The sequence below is a fragment of the Myxocyprinus asiaticus genome, chromosome 42 (genome assembly GCF_019703515.2).
Source record: "Myxocyprinus asiaticus isolate MX2 ecotype Aquarium Trade chromosome 42, UBuf_Myxa_2, whole genome shotgun sequence".
Lineage (NCBI taxonomy): Eukaryota > Metazoa > Chordata > Actinopteri > Cypriniformes > Catostomidae > Myxocyprinus > Myxocyprinus asiaticus.
The window spans coordinates 6982988-6999803 of record NC_059385.1 but is presented as its reverse complement, the minus strand read 5'-3'; the positions used below and the strand labels follow the sequence as shown (position 1 = coordinate 6999803).

Sequence of the window (16816 nt, the reverse complement as noted above, 5' to 3'; positions counted from 1 at the left end):
AAATAAGTGTCCTGAGATATCGCACCAGTCTCTGTGACAGCTGTAGACTTTGTAAACAGCAAACAAATATGTGTCCGCGGACCCTCGGACATTGACAATTTATCACCTGTCAATCATTTTGCTCGTTCTCATACTGTTGTATTTGAAGTGGATCACTGAGGCTATGATTCGTAATGTTTGTCAGTTGAGGGCGATATTGTGCCACTGTTGAATTTGACAGACACAGGAACAATCAATGCTGCTCTTTTGCTCGGTTTTGGCCTCAAAATTATCTTTGAAGGCAAGGGTGGGTTATGACTAACAAGGGTCCCAGGGCCAATTTTCTTTTAAAGTTGAGATCTATGCAGTCTATTTTCATTTATTTATTTTAATACTTGTTCTGTTATTTACAGTCAGATTAATTCAAACACAGCACAGATGTGGTGAAGAAACTGCCAGAGATTGTTTAGCAGAGATGGGCCACTTCTATTAAAATTAATGGGAGAAGTTGGAATGCCCAACGGCAGCCAATGGTCAATGGATGTAGAAACGAAGTCCCGCCTTATAGGTAAAAGAGCCAATCACCTTTTAGATACAGACATGTCTGTCAATCAACTCGAAAACGCGCATGCGCATTAGCTATACAAGCTGAAAAAATTGCTTTTTCTTTTTTATCTGAGGTAAAGAAACACAATTTATGATACCAGTGTTGTCAGATTTTACTGCTGATTGTAAATATGTCCTTTGCTCGTAATCTTGACAAACCTTTTAGAAGATTTGAGGGAGAGGGAGAGGGAGAGAGAGAGAGAGAGAGAGAGAGAGAGAGAGAGAGAGAGAGAGAGAGAGAGCGAGCGCGCATTGGAACTTGACAAAGTCTCATCTCCCGACCTGATATTTTGATTTTTTTATTCAATAAATATATTTATTTGACAGGGAAGCTGTGCGCAAACAGGAATATATATATATATATATATATATATATATATATATATATATATATATATATATATATATATATATATATATTCATAAAAAAAATAAATAAAAAAAAAGCACCCAAAAAAAAGGGCACTTTCTCTCGAGGAAGAAAAAGGGCAGGTGCTCAAGCCCCCTTTGATGTTCATGTGTGCACGTGCCTGTCCATATAATTCCCTAAATGGTTAAAAATCATTACTAAACTAATCTAGGAGAAGTAATCAATTAACTTTTTACATCAGGATATCTGGCAGAGCTTATTTCATGACCACCAGTGGGAAAAGCAATTGTAAAGAAAATGAATGATGCAAATCTTTTTAAGGTAATAAAAAAAGTAAAAGTTTACTTAATGTTTGTAAATGTTACTGATAAATGAAGATGTGAAAGTAAGAAAATATATAAATTTACTTCAGTTAATTTGTAGAAATTTTCTATAGAATAATTTTTCCTCTGTTCCACTTTACCAACACTGCCTAAAAAAAAAATCAAAAAAAAATCTAGGATTTGGTCAAAAGGTTCTTCCGATCTTCCCAGTATTGAGTATTTCTTAATATTTGTTTTTTACTAAGGTAGGAGACATCCTAAGCTTTGTTTAAAGGTATAATGTCAAGTTATGTGGCATTTGGATCATGATTATAAGTGAAAAGTAACATTTCCAAAAGTGTCCCACTTTGTCCATGTTCATCCTATGGTGATGTAAAAAACTCAAATTAAACTTTATTCTTATTTTTTAAATTAGTTTTGGAGTTATGAAAAAGTATTTGTTTAGTTTCAGTTTTTATTTTTATTTCAGTTAACTAAAATGTTTTCACGTAGTTTTCGTTTTAGTTAACGATAATAACACTGCCTCATTCACCACTGCACATTATTTCAATTGAGCATGACAATGTATGTCATTGATGCAAAACGCCATAAGATATTGGTTTCCTAACAACATGAGGGAGAGTATGATGACAGAGCATTCAATTTAGAGTGAACGATCATACAGTAACTAAATGCTTTTTTTTGAGACCAGTTCCGAGTTTTTAAAGTCATGACCTTTAACATCAATGTAGAGCAATATACCTATTTTGTAATATCCTACTTAAAAAGTAGGTGGTGGTGAGTGGTATAGGAGTGGTGGTGTAGTGGACTAAAGCACTGAACCGGTAAGCAGACAGTTGTTGGTTCAATCCCCACAGCCACCACCATTGTGTCCTTGAGCAAGGCACTTAACTCCAGGTTGCTCCAGGTGGATTGTCCCTGTAATTAGGGCACTGTAAGTTGCTTTGTATAAAAGCGTCTGCCAAATGCATAAATGTAAAAAAAAAAGATTTGTTAAATAACTAATTACAATTCATTAAAAACCTATTGATCTCTGAGTCTGTAGTGTGACAGACAAATTACTGTGACTCGTGTGTTGTCATTTAGAAGATAGCTTTTTATTAAAGACAACATATCCACTACACATATGACAGAGTCAGTTTCCCCTAAAGCAGTCTGGGTGGATAGCAGAACATTGGTTAGTTTTAGAACAGGCTAAGGATTTCTCCTATTCCTTGATCACCTTACTCGAGACTGAACACAAAACCTGAGTATTAGTTGCCCAATATCTGAACCATTAGGCAGTACCATCCAATTAAAATGTGTATGACATGCCCAGGGGAGGGAGATAGATAGATAGATAGACAGACAGACAGACAGACAGATAGATAGATATTGTCATGCCTGTGTTTTGCAAAACAAAAACATTATTTTTACATTTACTGTTTTACATTTTTGTGCTTTTTTTTTTAATCTAACACACATTGGGTATGTTAAACATGTAAACATCCATAACATGTATCAAACATTCAATTACTGTCAGGTTATGTTACTCCTGAGTTATGATTCCATGAACATGCATTACTTAACGTAAACAAAGTAAACATAACACGTACATAAATAAGAAAAACCTGTGCCCAGTGGCAAATCCTCCAAATGAGACCATTCAAATTGTGAGAAACACAATTTTATTAAGAGAGTAACCAAAGTAGGAATCACAGCTGTTGTTTTGATCCCCACTTCAACAACATTCCAAACCTTAAGGTCGTAGCCTTCATGCTGTCCAAGCCCACAGATGTTCTTGTGTTATTTTAACCAAGGGGTAAAGATTTGGCTGGTTAGCTTCAGCAGTTTTGAGCACTCTGAATGGCGTGAAATTGATTGGTTAGAAAGTTCTAACATAGAATGATCAATAACATGACATTTATGGCTCAGGTGATTGCCAGATAACTTTCCAGCTTTCTATAACTTTGTTTTCAAAACTGAGTGCCCATGATGCAAAGAGGAGCATCCAGGTCTCATATTTCTGATGTCACATGCGCCAGCCAAGCAACTGCCATTGAGAGGAATGGGAACGCTAGCGGATAGATCTTTCTAGGGATATTAGAACTCCTTCACTCCATCCAGGCTCCAAGCACTCTATGGGAGTTTGTAATTCCATTCATATCCTTAAGCAGAATTCCTTGAGCACCATGAGCGCGTGGCATTACAGAAAAACAGCGCTCTTTCTGCCCATTGGTCACACCTCTGTTCTCATTGGATACTTTGTTAGGAGGCGGAAGCACAAAATGCGTGTGACGCATCTCTGACACGACAGAGTTGCACGAACTGCAGGCCATAGCTGCCTGGAAGCCCCTGCGGAAGTTCTCGTTAAAGAAGCCGTAGATGATTGGATTGACGCCACTGTTGAAAAAAGCCAGCCAGTGAGCGACTGGGAAAAGATAGCTGCTCAAGAAGTCAATCTGTTGCCTGTCCAGATCCTGATAGTCAGTAAGAAGCATCAACGTCCAGAGTGGGAGCCAAGATATCATGAAGAGAATGGCGACCATAATGAGCATCTTGATGACCTTCACCTTTCTCCTGGAACGAACCCGGTTCTCACGTAGGTTGTAGGAGAGTTTAGAGGCGATGCACCCATACATGATGCTTATGAGACCCAACGGGGCCAGGTACACATGGACGAAGATGACGGTGGTGTAGACTCGCCGCATGTCTGCTTTGGGCCAGTCCTCGAAACACACAAACAGTGGGTAGAGCTGGTTATCCTGGACCATGTAGATGTCCTCCAAGTGTGTGACAGTCAGTGTTGCAGCTGAAGGGAAGATGATCGCAAATGCGAAAAGCCAAATGAAGACGATGGCAAACAGCGCAGTGACTGGCCTCAGACGATGACGGAATGGGTAAACAATGCCAGTAAACCTGTTTCAAGAGACAAGTTTAGTACTGAAAATCTGTTCAAAATACAAGTCCCAGAAAGATTCAGAAATTGATATTATTAACATTGATAATAATTTTACACAATTTTTATTAAAGAATTAGCTTAGCAACAGAGCTATTATGGAAATACTTTAGATAATTATTTAAAGGTGAAGTGTGTAATTGCTGCAGCCTGACCATGGAAACATTTTTGTAAACCACAATTACGTGCTTCATTACACGTCTGGCTGCAGATTCCCAGTGAAATGTCCATCGGGGGCTTTTGGTGGGACCAAAAGCAAGTGTAATAATATTGTAATCAAACAAGATTTTTAAGGTGAATTTTAGATGGATATTTTAATGAGTAAAACATTCCTCCCTAACCTAATACTTAACATAAACCTAACCAATAAAAGATAAAAAGTGAACAAAACAGACATCCTTACCATTAACCACCACCTTAACCTTACTGATAGTGTTTTAAAATGCAAATGCAACACGAAAAGCACAATTGGTGTCGCTTCTATGCCACTTTCTTTTCACTTTGACTTTAGTTTCGAGCTTCTTTGGCTAGACTCGAGCCTTGGTCTCCCAGTCCAAATTCCAACACTCCAACAGTTCAGTTTCCATGGAAACTAATCAGGTTGGTATAAGTGTGTAAATGTAGGTGGGTCTCTAATACAAGTGTTAAATGTATCATTTTCAAATTATGTGTTAGAGTGAAAGTGTTTTGATATGATAATGTAGCAATGTGTGAGTAAAAGTGTGAAAAATAAGTCTGTATAAAGTAATAATCAGCCATTGTAGTTGTGATTTCTGTGAAAGTGAATAAAACGCTCAGTTGTTGTAGTGCCTCTAGTGTTAAAGGGTTTTAAAGTTACTTCCTTTCACTACGTTTCTATTGAGTTTGATTATGTATTTAATTTTGTGCATCTATTCAAAATCCAGGCAACCTCTTATCTTGTCTGTTGGTTATATGAAAACGTTTCTGGTATTTTCGTGAAGGATAAGATTTGCAACGACATTTAAAATGGTAAATGTCAAAAATAAGTGATAGAACATGGTGTCTTTAAGCTTTGCTTCTAACACCTGATTCTTGGAAACATGCATTTACACTGTGACTCCTTTGATGCAATCAGATTTTTAAAAAATATATCTCCACTCCACATAATGTCTCTTCAACATCAGCATCTTCGAAGCATCAGCATGGGCTTCTTTACATCTAGAGTCAATGTAAATTAAATCAATAATAGCCATATGTCAACTTTATATATCTTTTTTTAAGACTTGTTTGAGTCCACTGTGTGGAGCTGATATGCACCTTACACTTGATGTTGCTGCTGTTTTGCACCTGAATTATAAAAAGAAATCCAGTTCACATACAAACAGGTTATTAAATTCAATGAACTGGAATTCATTAAGAATAACTGTGTAAGTTAAAGTTATAATTCACCCAAAAAAATGACAATTCTGTCATCCTCATGTTCTTCCAAATCCATATGGCTTTCTTTACTCCATGGAACACAAAATTGGATTCTAGACAGAATGTTTGCCTCAGTTGGCATTTACTCACATTGGATTTTTTTTCCATACAATGAATCTGAATGGTGACGGAGGCAAAAATTCCACCTAACAAAAACTCTGATTGTATCAAAGGAGGCGTCACAGTCTGGCCTGCCCAATCTCCTGACTGGGCCCCTGAAACATTTTACCTTATAGGCCCCCTAAGTCCGGCCGACGAGGGAGGGGGGTGGGGTGCTGCTCACTGGATGTTTTTTGTTTTTGGCACCATTCGTACTAAATTCTAGAGACTGTTGTACGTGAAAATCCCAGGAGATCAGCAGTTACAGAAATACTCAAACCAGCCCGTCTGGCACCAACAAACATCTATGCGATTATCTAATCAGCCAATCGTGTGGCAGCAGTGCAGTGCATAAAATCATGCAGGTACAGGTCAGGAGCTTCAGTTAATGTTTACATCAGAATGGGGGAAAAAATGTGATCTTAGTGATTTCGACCGTGGCATGATTGTTGGTGCCAGACGGGCTGGTTTGAGTATTTCTGTAACTGCTGATCTCCTGGGATTTTCACACACAACATTCTCTAGAATTTACTCCGATTGGTGCCAAAACCAAAAAAACATCCAGTGAGCGACAGTTCTGTGGACGGAAATGCCTTGATGATGAGAAAGGTCAACAGAGAATGGCCAGACTGGTTCGAACTTAAGAAGTCTACGGTAACTCAGATAACCGCTCTGTACAACTGTAGTGAGAAGAATAGCATCTCAGAATGCTATTCTGAGATGCGGGTTGGCGCTGTTTTGGCGGCACGAGGGGGACCTATACAATATTAGGCATGTGTTTTTAATGTTGTGGCTGATCGGTGTATATGTATGTATATATATATATATATATATATATATATATATATATATATATATATATATATATATATACTCTTATACTTCATGTATATAGCAAAAAACAGCAAACGGATACATTATAGTTGTTGACACCAGAAAAAAAATGTAGCCATTGCTATGCAAATTACATTAAAGGAATGTTCCAAGTTCAATACAAGTTAAGCTTAATCAACAGCATTTGTGGCATATTTTTGATTACCACAAAAATGTATTTCGACTCATTCCTCCTTTTCTTTAAAAAAACAAAACAAAAATCAAGGTTACAGTGAGGCACTTACAATGAAAGTGAATGGGGGCCATTTTTTTAATGTTAAAATACTCACTTTCAAAGGTAAAGCCACAATATATCAACAATATGCGTGTAAACAGGATTTTAGTGTGATAAAATCACTTACTAACCTTTTCAGTGTAAAGTTATAGCCAATTTTACAACTTCATTATCATGATGATGTAATGTCAACAAACCCTAAAACCCTAAAATGACTGTAAAAATTACAATTTAAACAACTTTACATCTCAAACAATACACAAGTTTTAACAGAATAATTAATGCAAGTGCTTTTACAAAATTATAAGCTTCACTTTCCAAAAATTGGCCCCATTCACTTCCATTGTATGTGCCTCACTGTATCCTTGCTTTTTGCTTTTTTGAAAGTGAAAATACATTTTTATGGTAGTCAACATTATGCCACAAATGCTGTCGATTGAGCTTAACTTGTACTGAACCCAGAACATTCCTCTAAATTAGTGTTTAATAGTTTACTAGTATCTAAATTATCATGGAATGCTCTTTGAAGTTGGCTATTTTCCATAATTTGATGAACATCAGGACCAGCATCTTTTTTACTCCATGAAAGCACTCATTGTAATAAATTATATTACGATTATGAGAATCTCCATTTTCAATATGTTTTTTAACCCTAAACTGTAAAGCCCTTCTCATGATGCAAATATGCATCTTGGGTTGCTGTGCTCAGCATGGCTTGTAGCTTACAGCTTTTTTATTTCAACACACTGCTGTGAAATACAAAAATATCACGTGTCACGTCTTTATGGAAATGTTTAATGACTGGTCATTACCTGTCTACTGCTATGGCAACCAGGGTAAAGACGGAAGCAGACACTGACATGCCCTGGACCAGGTTACTCATTGTGCACGTGATCTGGCTAAAGGGCCAACCTGTGTAAATTCAAGAAAAGGGGCTTATATGATGCAGAAAGCTCAATTAAAAAAAAAAAATACATAAAAAAAAAAAAAAAAATGCTATAGGCACAAAAAAACTTTTCCATATGCTTTGCATTTCATAAAGTTGAGAAGAGATCAGATTTGAGTGCCAAATGGAACCTAAAACTGAAAATAATGACACACATATCACAATTTAATTCTCCAAAGATGGTGAATATAAAGATGATGATGATGATGATATTGATGATTATGCAGATTATGAAGATGACACTGATGAAAATGAAGATTATGAAGATGATTATGAAGAAAATTATGATGATATTCATAAATCTGATAATGATTATTATTAAAATTATGATATTGATAAATATGATGACATTGATTATTCTGAAAATAAATATGATGATGATAATATTCATAAATATGATGCCAATGACAAAGATGATGCTGACAATGGACATAATTATGATGATGGTGAATATACTGATAAATATGATGATATTGATTATGATGATATTGATGATTATGTAGAGAATGATGAATATGATGACAACAGCGAAGATGATACTGATATTTATGAACATGTCTGTGATGACGTCAAAGATGATAATGGTGATGTTAATCTAATCTAATCTAATGAAGATGTTTATCATGACATTAAAGGTTATAAAGAAGATATTGATGATTATGAAAATAATGATGTGATGACACACTGACCTGAGATGAGGCTGTCAATCAGTGTCGTGGGCACGCAGAACACGCCCACCAACAGGTCACTGATGGCCAGGTTGAGTATGAAGAGGTTAGTGACTGAACGCATGTTGCGGTTCCTGATGACCACTAAGCAGACGAGTCCATTGCCCACGACACACAGCAGCAGCACCAGCAGGTAAGACAGAATGTAGCTAACTGCCATCCCCGTCGAGTGGATGTAATACGGCAAGAACGTGCAGTTGTCCAGAGTGAGATTTACAGCAGAGTGGTTCAGAGTCATTTTGTCCATTTCAGAACTTGAAAAAAGAGAAGACTATGAATCCTGGGCAAATATTCATTTTGAATCTTCAAAAGAAACTCCAAAAAGGGGAAAAAAATTTAAGTATCTCCTTTCCACTGGTCACATAAATATTAAAACTAGAATGTAAAATATATATACAGTATTGTAGGCTATACACTGATCAGCCACAACATTAAAACCACTTGCCTAATATTGTGTAGGTCCCCCTCGTGCCGCCAAAACAGCGCCAACCCCATTCTTCTCACCACAATTGTACAGAGCGGTTATCTAAGTTACTGTAGACTAGCACCCCCAGATCATTACTGATCCTCCCCCAAATTACACAGTGGGTGCGAGACACTGTGGCTTGAAGGCCTCTCCAGGTCTCCGACTAACCATTAGACAACCAGGTGGAGGATCGGTGATGATCTGGGAGTGCTTCAGCAAGGCTGTAATCGAGAAGATTTGTCTCTGTGAAGGACTCATGAATCAAGCCACGTACAAGGTTATCCTGTAAGAAAACTTGCTTCCTTCTGCTCTAATAATGTTCCCCAACTCTGAGGATTATTTTTTTCAGCAGGACTATGCTCCATGCCACACAGCCAGGCCAATCAAGGTGTGGATGGAGGACCATTGGATCAAGACCCTGTCATGGCCAGCCCAATCTCCAGACCTGAACCCCATTGAAAACCTCTGGAATGTGATCAAGAGGATGTTGGATGGCCACAAGCCATCAAACAAAGCTGAGCTGCTTGAATTTTTGCACCAGGAGTGGCATAAAGTCACCCAACAGCAATGTGAAAGACTGGTGGAGAGCATACCAAGACACATGAAAGCTGTGATTAAAAATCAGGGTTATTCCACCAAATATTGATTTCTGAAATCTTCCTAAGTTAAAACATTAGTATATTGTTGTTTAAAAAGGAATATGAACTTGTTTTCTTTGCATTATTCGAGGTCTGAGAACACTGCATCTTTTTTGTTATTTTGACCAGTTGTCATTTTCTGCAAATAAATGCTCTAAATGACAATATTTTTATTTGGAATTTGGGAGAAATGTTGCAAGTACTTTATAGAATAAAACAAAAATGTTCATTTTACTCAAACACATACCTATAAATAGTAAATCCAGAAAAACTGAATTTTGCAGTGGTCTCTTAATTTTGTCCAGAGCTGTACACACACCGATCAGCCACATAATTAAAACCACCTGCCTAATATTGAGTAGGTCCCCCTTGTGCCACCAAAACAGCGCAAACCTGCATCTCAGAATAGCATTTTGAGTTGTTATTCTTTTCTACACAATTGTACAGAGCGGTTATCTGAGTTACCGTAGACTTCCTCAGTTCGAACCAGTCTTGCTATTCTCAGTTGACCTCTCTCATCAACAAGGCATTTCCATCCACAGAACTGCCGCTCACTGGATGTGTTTTGATTTTGGCACCATTCTGAGTAAATTCTAGAGACTGTTGTGTGTGAAAATCCCAGGAGATCAGCAGATACAGAAATACTCAAACCGGCCCGTCTGGCACCAACAATCATGTCATGGCCCAAATCACTGAGATCACATTTTCCCCCATTCTGATGGTTGATGTGAACATTAAATGAAGCCCCTGACCCGTATCTGCATGATTTTATGTACTGCACTGCTGCCACACGATTGGCTAATTAGATAATTGCATGGATGATTGCTGGTGCCAGATGGGCTGGTTTGAGTATTTCTGTAACTGCTGATCTACTGAATTTTCACACAACAGTCTTTAGAATTTCATCAGAATGGTGCCAAAAACAAAGAACATCCAGTGAGGGGCAGTTCTGAGGACGGAAACGCCTTGTTGATGAGAGAGGTCAACAGAGAATGGCCAGACTGGTTCGAACTGACGAAGTGTACGGTAACTCAGATAACCGCTCTGTACAACTGTGGTGAGAAGTATAGCATCTCAGAATGCTATTCTGAGGTGTGAGTTGGCGCTGTTTTGGCAGAACGAGGGGGACCTACACAATATTAGGCAGGTGGTTTTAATGCTGTGGCTGATTGGTGTATATATCTGTGTTCATTCAACTTCTTTTACCTAAAATTATTAAAAAAAAAAATATTGGCAAGTAATTTTTAAGCTTTTTAAATACAGCTTATTTACATTACCAAGGTTAATTCATCATGTTGAACCAACATAAAATTAGATTGATATTTTTAAAACCTACAAAAATACTGGTCTTCTCCTTGCAATCATCCAGACCAAAGTACTGAAATAAACACCACAAAGACAATTAAAATTTAACGTGTTCTTTATTTTTAAAAGTATATCAATGTGCAACATGAGCAGTATGGGAAATGTCTCAAAGATAAATGACAACACATAAAAGTATTTAAAAAAAAAAAATTCACTTGTTTTATTCCGCTGCCACCCTCCTAAATAATGTATCTCCAACATTAAGAACACAAAGCACTTTCTCGTGAACATCCTTTGAATGTTTGATTCAGTACACGTTAGGCCCTTTTATTAAATAATATCTATTAACGAGTCAAAGTTCTTACATTAAATGATAATAAAATGTGTTTAGCAAACGTTTTGCAGAGACAGGTGTTCAAAACATGGTTAATTACACTCTCTTTTGATTATCGTAACGATAGCATTGCAGCAACGTATCAGTTTGGTTGCTATGAGACATCTCTGATAATCAATGTACCCCTCAAAATCACAACGTAATCAATCTCAAAATTAAAAACAAGCTTCCTCTTTGACACGTTGTGTTTAGTTGTCAGGTAATTGTCACTGGATTTCGAATTAAGTGAAAAGTCACATCATGCGTGATCACTATCGATCATCGTTTTCATGATCGATCATTGATGCTACGTCCGAGTACCCGAGTACTCGTGCCCATCCCTAGACAAAACTACAACCAAAAAAGGTTAGAAAGCGATTTATTACACTAATATTATGTTAACATGCATTTTGTTTGTATTGAATTGTGTCTGAACACAATAACAGGCAACTGTAAAAGTAAAAAAATAAATAAATAATAATAAAAAAAAAATAATAATATATATTATATATATATTTTAGGGGTGCACCGATCAAAATCAGCCGATATTCGTCTTAAATCCGTGATCGGCCGATCGTGCCTAGATTTAGGGCCGATCTTTTTTGCAGCACACAGGGAATCAAACATACACTGGTCCTCTAATGAATGAGCGCTTGCTCATTGATGCATGACAGAGTGGCCTTTGGAGGGTGAGTTGTTGGCAATTCTAAGCATTCATGAATTTAAACTTTCAGACATGCTGTAATTTAGATGAATATGCCGGTTTGTTTTTAAAAATGTGTAAGAATTATATATGTATGAATATTAAGCTGCCCATTTTCTAGAGTAGTTACGGTAATAATTCTGACTCGCTGCACAGTGAGCAGGAAGAGGATAAAGAGGCTGCTAATGGGTATAAAAACGAATTAAACAACAAATAAACATGTAAATACATGATGTAACGTGAGTCATGACAATCAGACGTTGTGTGGAGCGATAGAGACTGTTTGAGCAATCATGAGCGCTTTCAGCTTCTCTCTTCAACATGAGTGCTCTCGGTGTCAATCAAACATGCGGCTCTCCAGATGCTCTCAATATCACATCAGTCACTCATCACAGCGCTATTCTGTGAGGATCCCAATTTAAATCAGATTAATATTAGTCACAATACCACTAATAACAGATGTAACTGTTTAACCTTCAATAACGACACCGCGTCTTCACGCATTTGCTTAATTTGTGATTTGTGTTACAAGACGCCAAAGACAGTAAACAAATCATAGATATTAATGATTTCTCACTGGAGCAGTTTTAAAGCTTGTAATGGATACAAGTTTCTTATTTTTTAAAGAATCTCTGCTGTGTGAGATGCTCTCATGGTTTCCAGTATGTCACAATTACCTTTTGATATTGACAACAGAACTATTAATAACTGTTTTCAATACAGATAAATGTTAGCAATTCACAATTATTGTATTTTTAATGTAATTTTGGTAACACTTAATAAAAAAGGTTTCATTTCTTTAACATTAGTTAATGCATTAGGTATCATGAACAAACAATGAATAATATATTTTTACAGCATTTATTAATCAATGTTAGTTAATAAAAATACAACTGTTCATTGTTATTTCAAGTTAGTTCATAATATTACTAATACAACTTTTGATTTTAAAAATGTATTAGTATATGTTGTAACTAACATTAAGTTCATTAGTTCATGTTAACTACAGTAATGTTGTTAAATAATATTAACAAATTGAACCTTTTTGTAAAGTGTTACCGTAATTTTACTGTGTGGGGCATAAACATATAACTGCAGCATATAACTTGCAAAAGTGTGACAAAGGGCACTTAAAAAAAAAAACAAATCGGTATCGGCTGATCTTAGTTTAAAAAAAAAAAAAATCAGAGATCGTATCGGCCTCAAATTTCGTGATCGGTGCACCACTAGTGCTTAATATGCAGTTGTTGCTCTAATTTCACATAGCTAAAGATATTTTTTCATTGAAGGCCAGTTCGGCCTGTAAAAGAGCAAATAAGCATCTTTTTGATGAACTCTTTCATTCTTTCTTGTCTGTTGCTTAAAAAAAAAACGGCAATCAGTATCGGCCCATTTGCTTGTAAAAAAATCGGCAATCAGAATCGGCCATGAAAAATCATGATCGGTGCATCTCTAATATATATGTATATATATATATAGAGAGAGAGAGAGAGAGAAAGAGAGAGAGAGAGAGAGAGAATTGTTACCTCTGAATGCTTTTCTTCCCACAGGATTCCAATGGTTGCTGCAAAACTTGTCTTGCTACTGTATGGAAAGATGGATATTCACATGATGTTAAAGAGAGAAAAATGAGAAAAACCCATAAAGGGTTTAAATCAAACTGCACTTACTGCATGTGTTAAACAACTACACACACACACAAAATGAAATAGAGGAGATCAGGACTGGATGTCACAGGGAAGTTGTCACAGGGGCTACAGTATATCTCAGCAATTAAGGTTTTGAGTAAAAACAACATGTGTACCTTTTTCTTTTTGTAATAATGGTTGAAATGTCCCAGAGTTTCGGTAGCTAATATTTGATGGTGCTTATGCAGGAGCTGACTTAATAAGTTGATATGTTTTAGGGTAATTTTTTTTAAGTAAAAAGTGACAACTAACTGTTTTGCCTACTCACATGAAACATGAAACTCCATGCACAGTTTCACATGCATGCCAGCAAACCCATAGATGCACTTAAATACTTGCGCACTAATGTCACTCGATGGATGATCATGTACATGTGAAATAGTCTCGGTTACATACGTAACCTCAGCTCCCTGAGATGAAAAGAATGAGACATTGCATTTCCTAACGCATATGGGGAGTGTCCTTCCACACGACCTAGTTGAAACCTCTCTATAATAACGCCAATATTCTAATATTGGCTATGGTGTTTGAGCCCCGCCCTTTTAGGTGCAAAGCGGTCCACTAAAAAGGAGGCACGCAAACACCATCCCTCAGAATTTTCTGACTGAGGAACAAGGAGCACATCGCTCGCACCTCAAAAGAACTCTTGAGTCTTGTAGACCGGCCAGCGTTCGCAATGTCTTGTTCCCTTCGTCTCAGGGAACTGAGGTTACGTACGTAACCGAGACGTTCCCTTATGACTAAGTACACTTGATATTGCATTTGCTAATGCATATGGGGAACAGAATCCCATCACGCCGCACTATACGACATAACCTTCCATCCACATCCATAGCAAGTGCTAAGGAAGCGTGGGGTGAAATGTCACCTGAGTATCTGAACAAACTGACAGCTAGAATGCCATGGATCTGCAAAGCTGTCATTGCTGCACATGGAAGATTTTTTTATGAGAACTCTTTGAAGTAGTTTAAGAAGTTCTGAATTTTTTTTTTCAAATTGTAATAGTAATTTTTCATGTTATTAATGTCCTGACTACACATTGTGATCAGTTGAATGCCACTTTGGTGAATAAAAGTAACAATTTCTTTCCATAAGAGCAAAATCTGTAAATTATTCCAAAATTTGGGCCACTAGTGTATATATATATATACACACACACATACATATGCACAATAACACAATAGCTTATAAGGATTCAAAACTCCTGCCAAAGCGCTGCGGGGAATCAGGAAGCTGAAGCTTCCGTTCACCAGCAAAGCATCGAGGTGGAGTAAATGTTTGCCAGAACATTGAAGGGGAGCAGAGAGTCCTCTCGTTGCCGTGAAGATTCCGTTCGCCGACTCGTGTATGTCGACGGCGAAGTAGTAGAGGACTTCTAGACAAGAGATGACCTGCTTTTATAGCGGACAGCTTCGCGCCTGAAAGGGCGGGGCTCAAACACCATAGCCAATATTAAAATATTGGCATTATTGTAGAGAGGTTTCAACTAGATTGTGTGGAAGGACACTCCCCATGCCTTAGCAAATGCAATGTCAAGTGTACTGAATCGTAAGGGCAACACGGAGCATAGCCCATACATCCCCAGGTGCAGTATGTAACAATTTTCATGTAATATTTGCCTTTTTTTTGCCAATGTGTGAATGGCTTGTAATGCAACTTAAAAAAACGAGCCCTTCCCGGACTTCCTAGGTTGCCTATTAAAGCCTGTTGACTGATTTTCATGCGAAAGGAGCGGGTCGGTTTTGCCGGGAAAATCCAAAGTATGTGACGTTTATGCGCACTCCCAAGAGCCTTGCCTCAGTAATAGCTTCTCTTCCGCTATTCAACAGCAACAACAAACTGCAACGCTAGGTAACGTTATCTTAGAGATGGAATCCAGCAAACGTCCGGATCCCAGCACAACACCGACTCCTACACAAACTCAGAGTAAGCCCAAAAAAAAAAAAAAAAAAAACATTTATCTACTGAATCCCGTCTGGCTAAGAGGGAACATGATAGTGGTCGAGCGAAAACTAGAGTGAACATCGGCAGGGCATTTGATTCCTGGAGGGACCTTCATTTGGTTTTGGGGATCAAAACCGACCCTGAATTGGCATCCTTCTTATTGGACAGGTAAGCTTACATAACTGCAAAGCATGTGAAATATAGTGCCATAAGGATTGATCTGTGTCATTTTAGCTAACTTGATCTTGCCTGCTAACACTGACGAATTGCAAGCTACCTTGCTTTGTAACTTTCAAAAAATTTCTACAATCTTCTCTTTATATTAAAAGTCAGGTATACAGAATAAATTTAAGCAAATACACTGGTTTCTTGATTGTATTACAACATATAACATACAAAACATACAATAGTGCAACATAACTGCAGTGCAACAGTAAACTGTCTGGTATAGTTTGGTAGTATGTAGCTGTATGTGTGTATCAGTATGCTATGTTAGCTGAAAAGTAGTTTTAGATTAGTCTCAAAGTTTGTAGAAAAACAATTATAACTGTGTCATTTTAATTATGCTACCTCATCTGTCAGCATGATGCCACTGAATCAAGTTCAGTCTCTTTGCCAGTGCTGGCTAGTGCCCCTATGGAGTGTGTGCACGAGCACTAGCAACAGGTAGCTGGCTGCAGTTCACTTAACGGCCACACGGTGTCATTAATATCAAGGGTTTCTGAATCTTACATACTGCAACTTTAAGAAAAACTTGCTTACATAGTCTGTGGAGGTAAAAAAAGTGACCTGCCACTCCCTCTCGCGCATAGGTTTACGCGTTAACACGGTGCGTGCGTGCATGCATACAGCCTACACTTAAGAAAAACTCAAACTTACCTGTAGAGTTGATGGATGTATAGGCTACATTAATTTTACCCGCGTATGTGAAAAGTTGATGCACGTGAACACTCAAAACACGCGCAAACACGCTGCACTTATGCAACACTTACACATTCAAACTCGATATTCACGCTTATGAAACACTCTTGTTCAAAAGACAAATTCCAATATTTCATATAATTAATTTAGACAGCTTACCTGAAAAAGATTCTGCTGTCGTCATAGAGCCTCTCAAAATGGCATTCTTGATCGTTCATGCGTATCACGTGGTTTGTAGTAA

At 37.4% G+C, this 16816-nt stretch overlaps 1 protein-coding gene across 1 annotated transcript; it reads right to left on the bottom strand.

Annotated features, from left to right (window-relative positions):
- Positions 1–2142: 2142 nt before the first annotated feature.
- Positions 2143–16787, bottom strand: LOC127432225 (neuropeptide FF receptor 1-like). The gene is made up of 5 exons (XM_051683138.1): positions 16735–16787; positions 13549–13606; positions 8499–8791; positions 7676–7775; positions 2143–4176 (listed from the first exon to the last, which is right to left on the bottom strand). The coding sequence occupies exons 1-5, from the start codon at positions 16757–16759 to the stop codon at positions 3372–3374; spliced, it is 1281 nt and encodes a 426-aa protein (XP_051539098.1). The 5' UTR covers positions 16760–16787; the 3' UTR covers positions 2143–3371.
- Between the last annotated feature and the right edge of the window lie 29 nt (positions 16788–16816).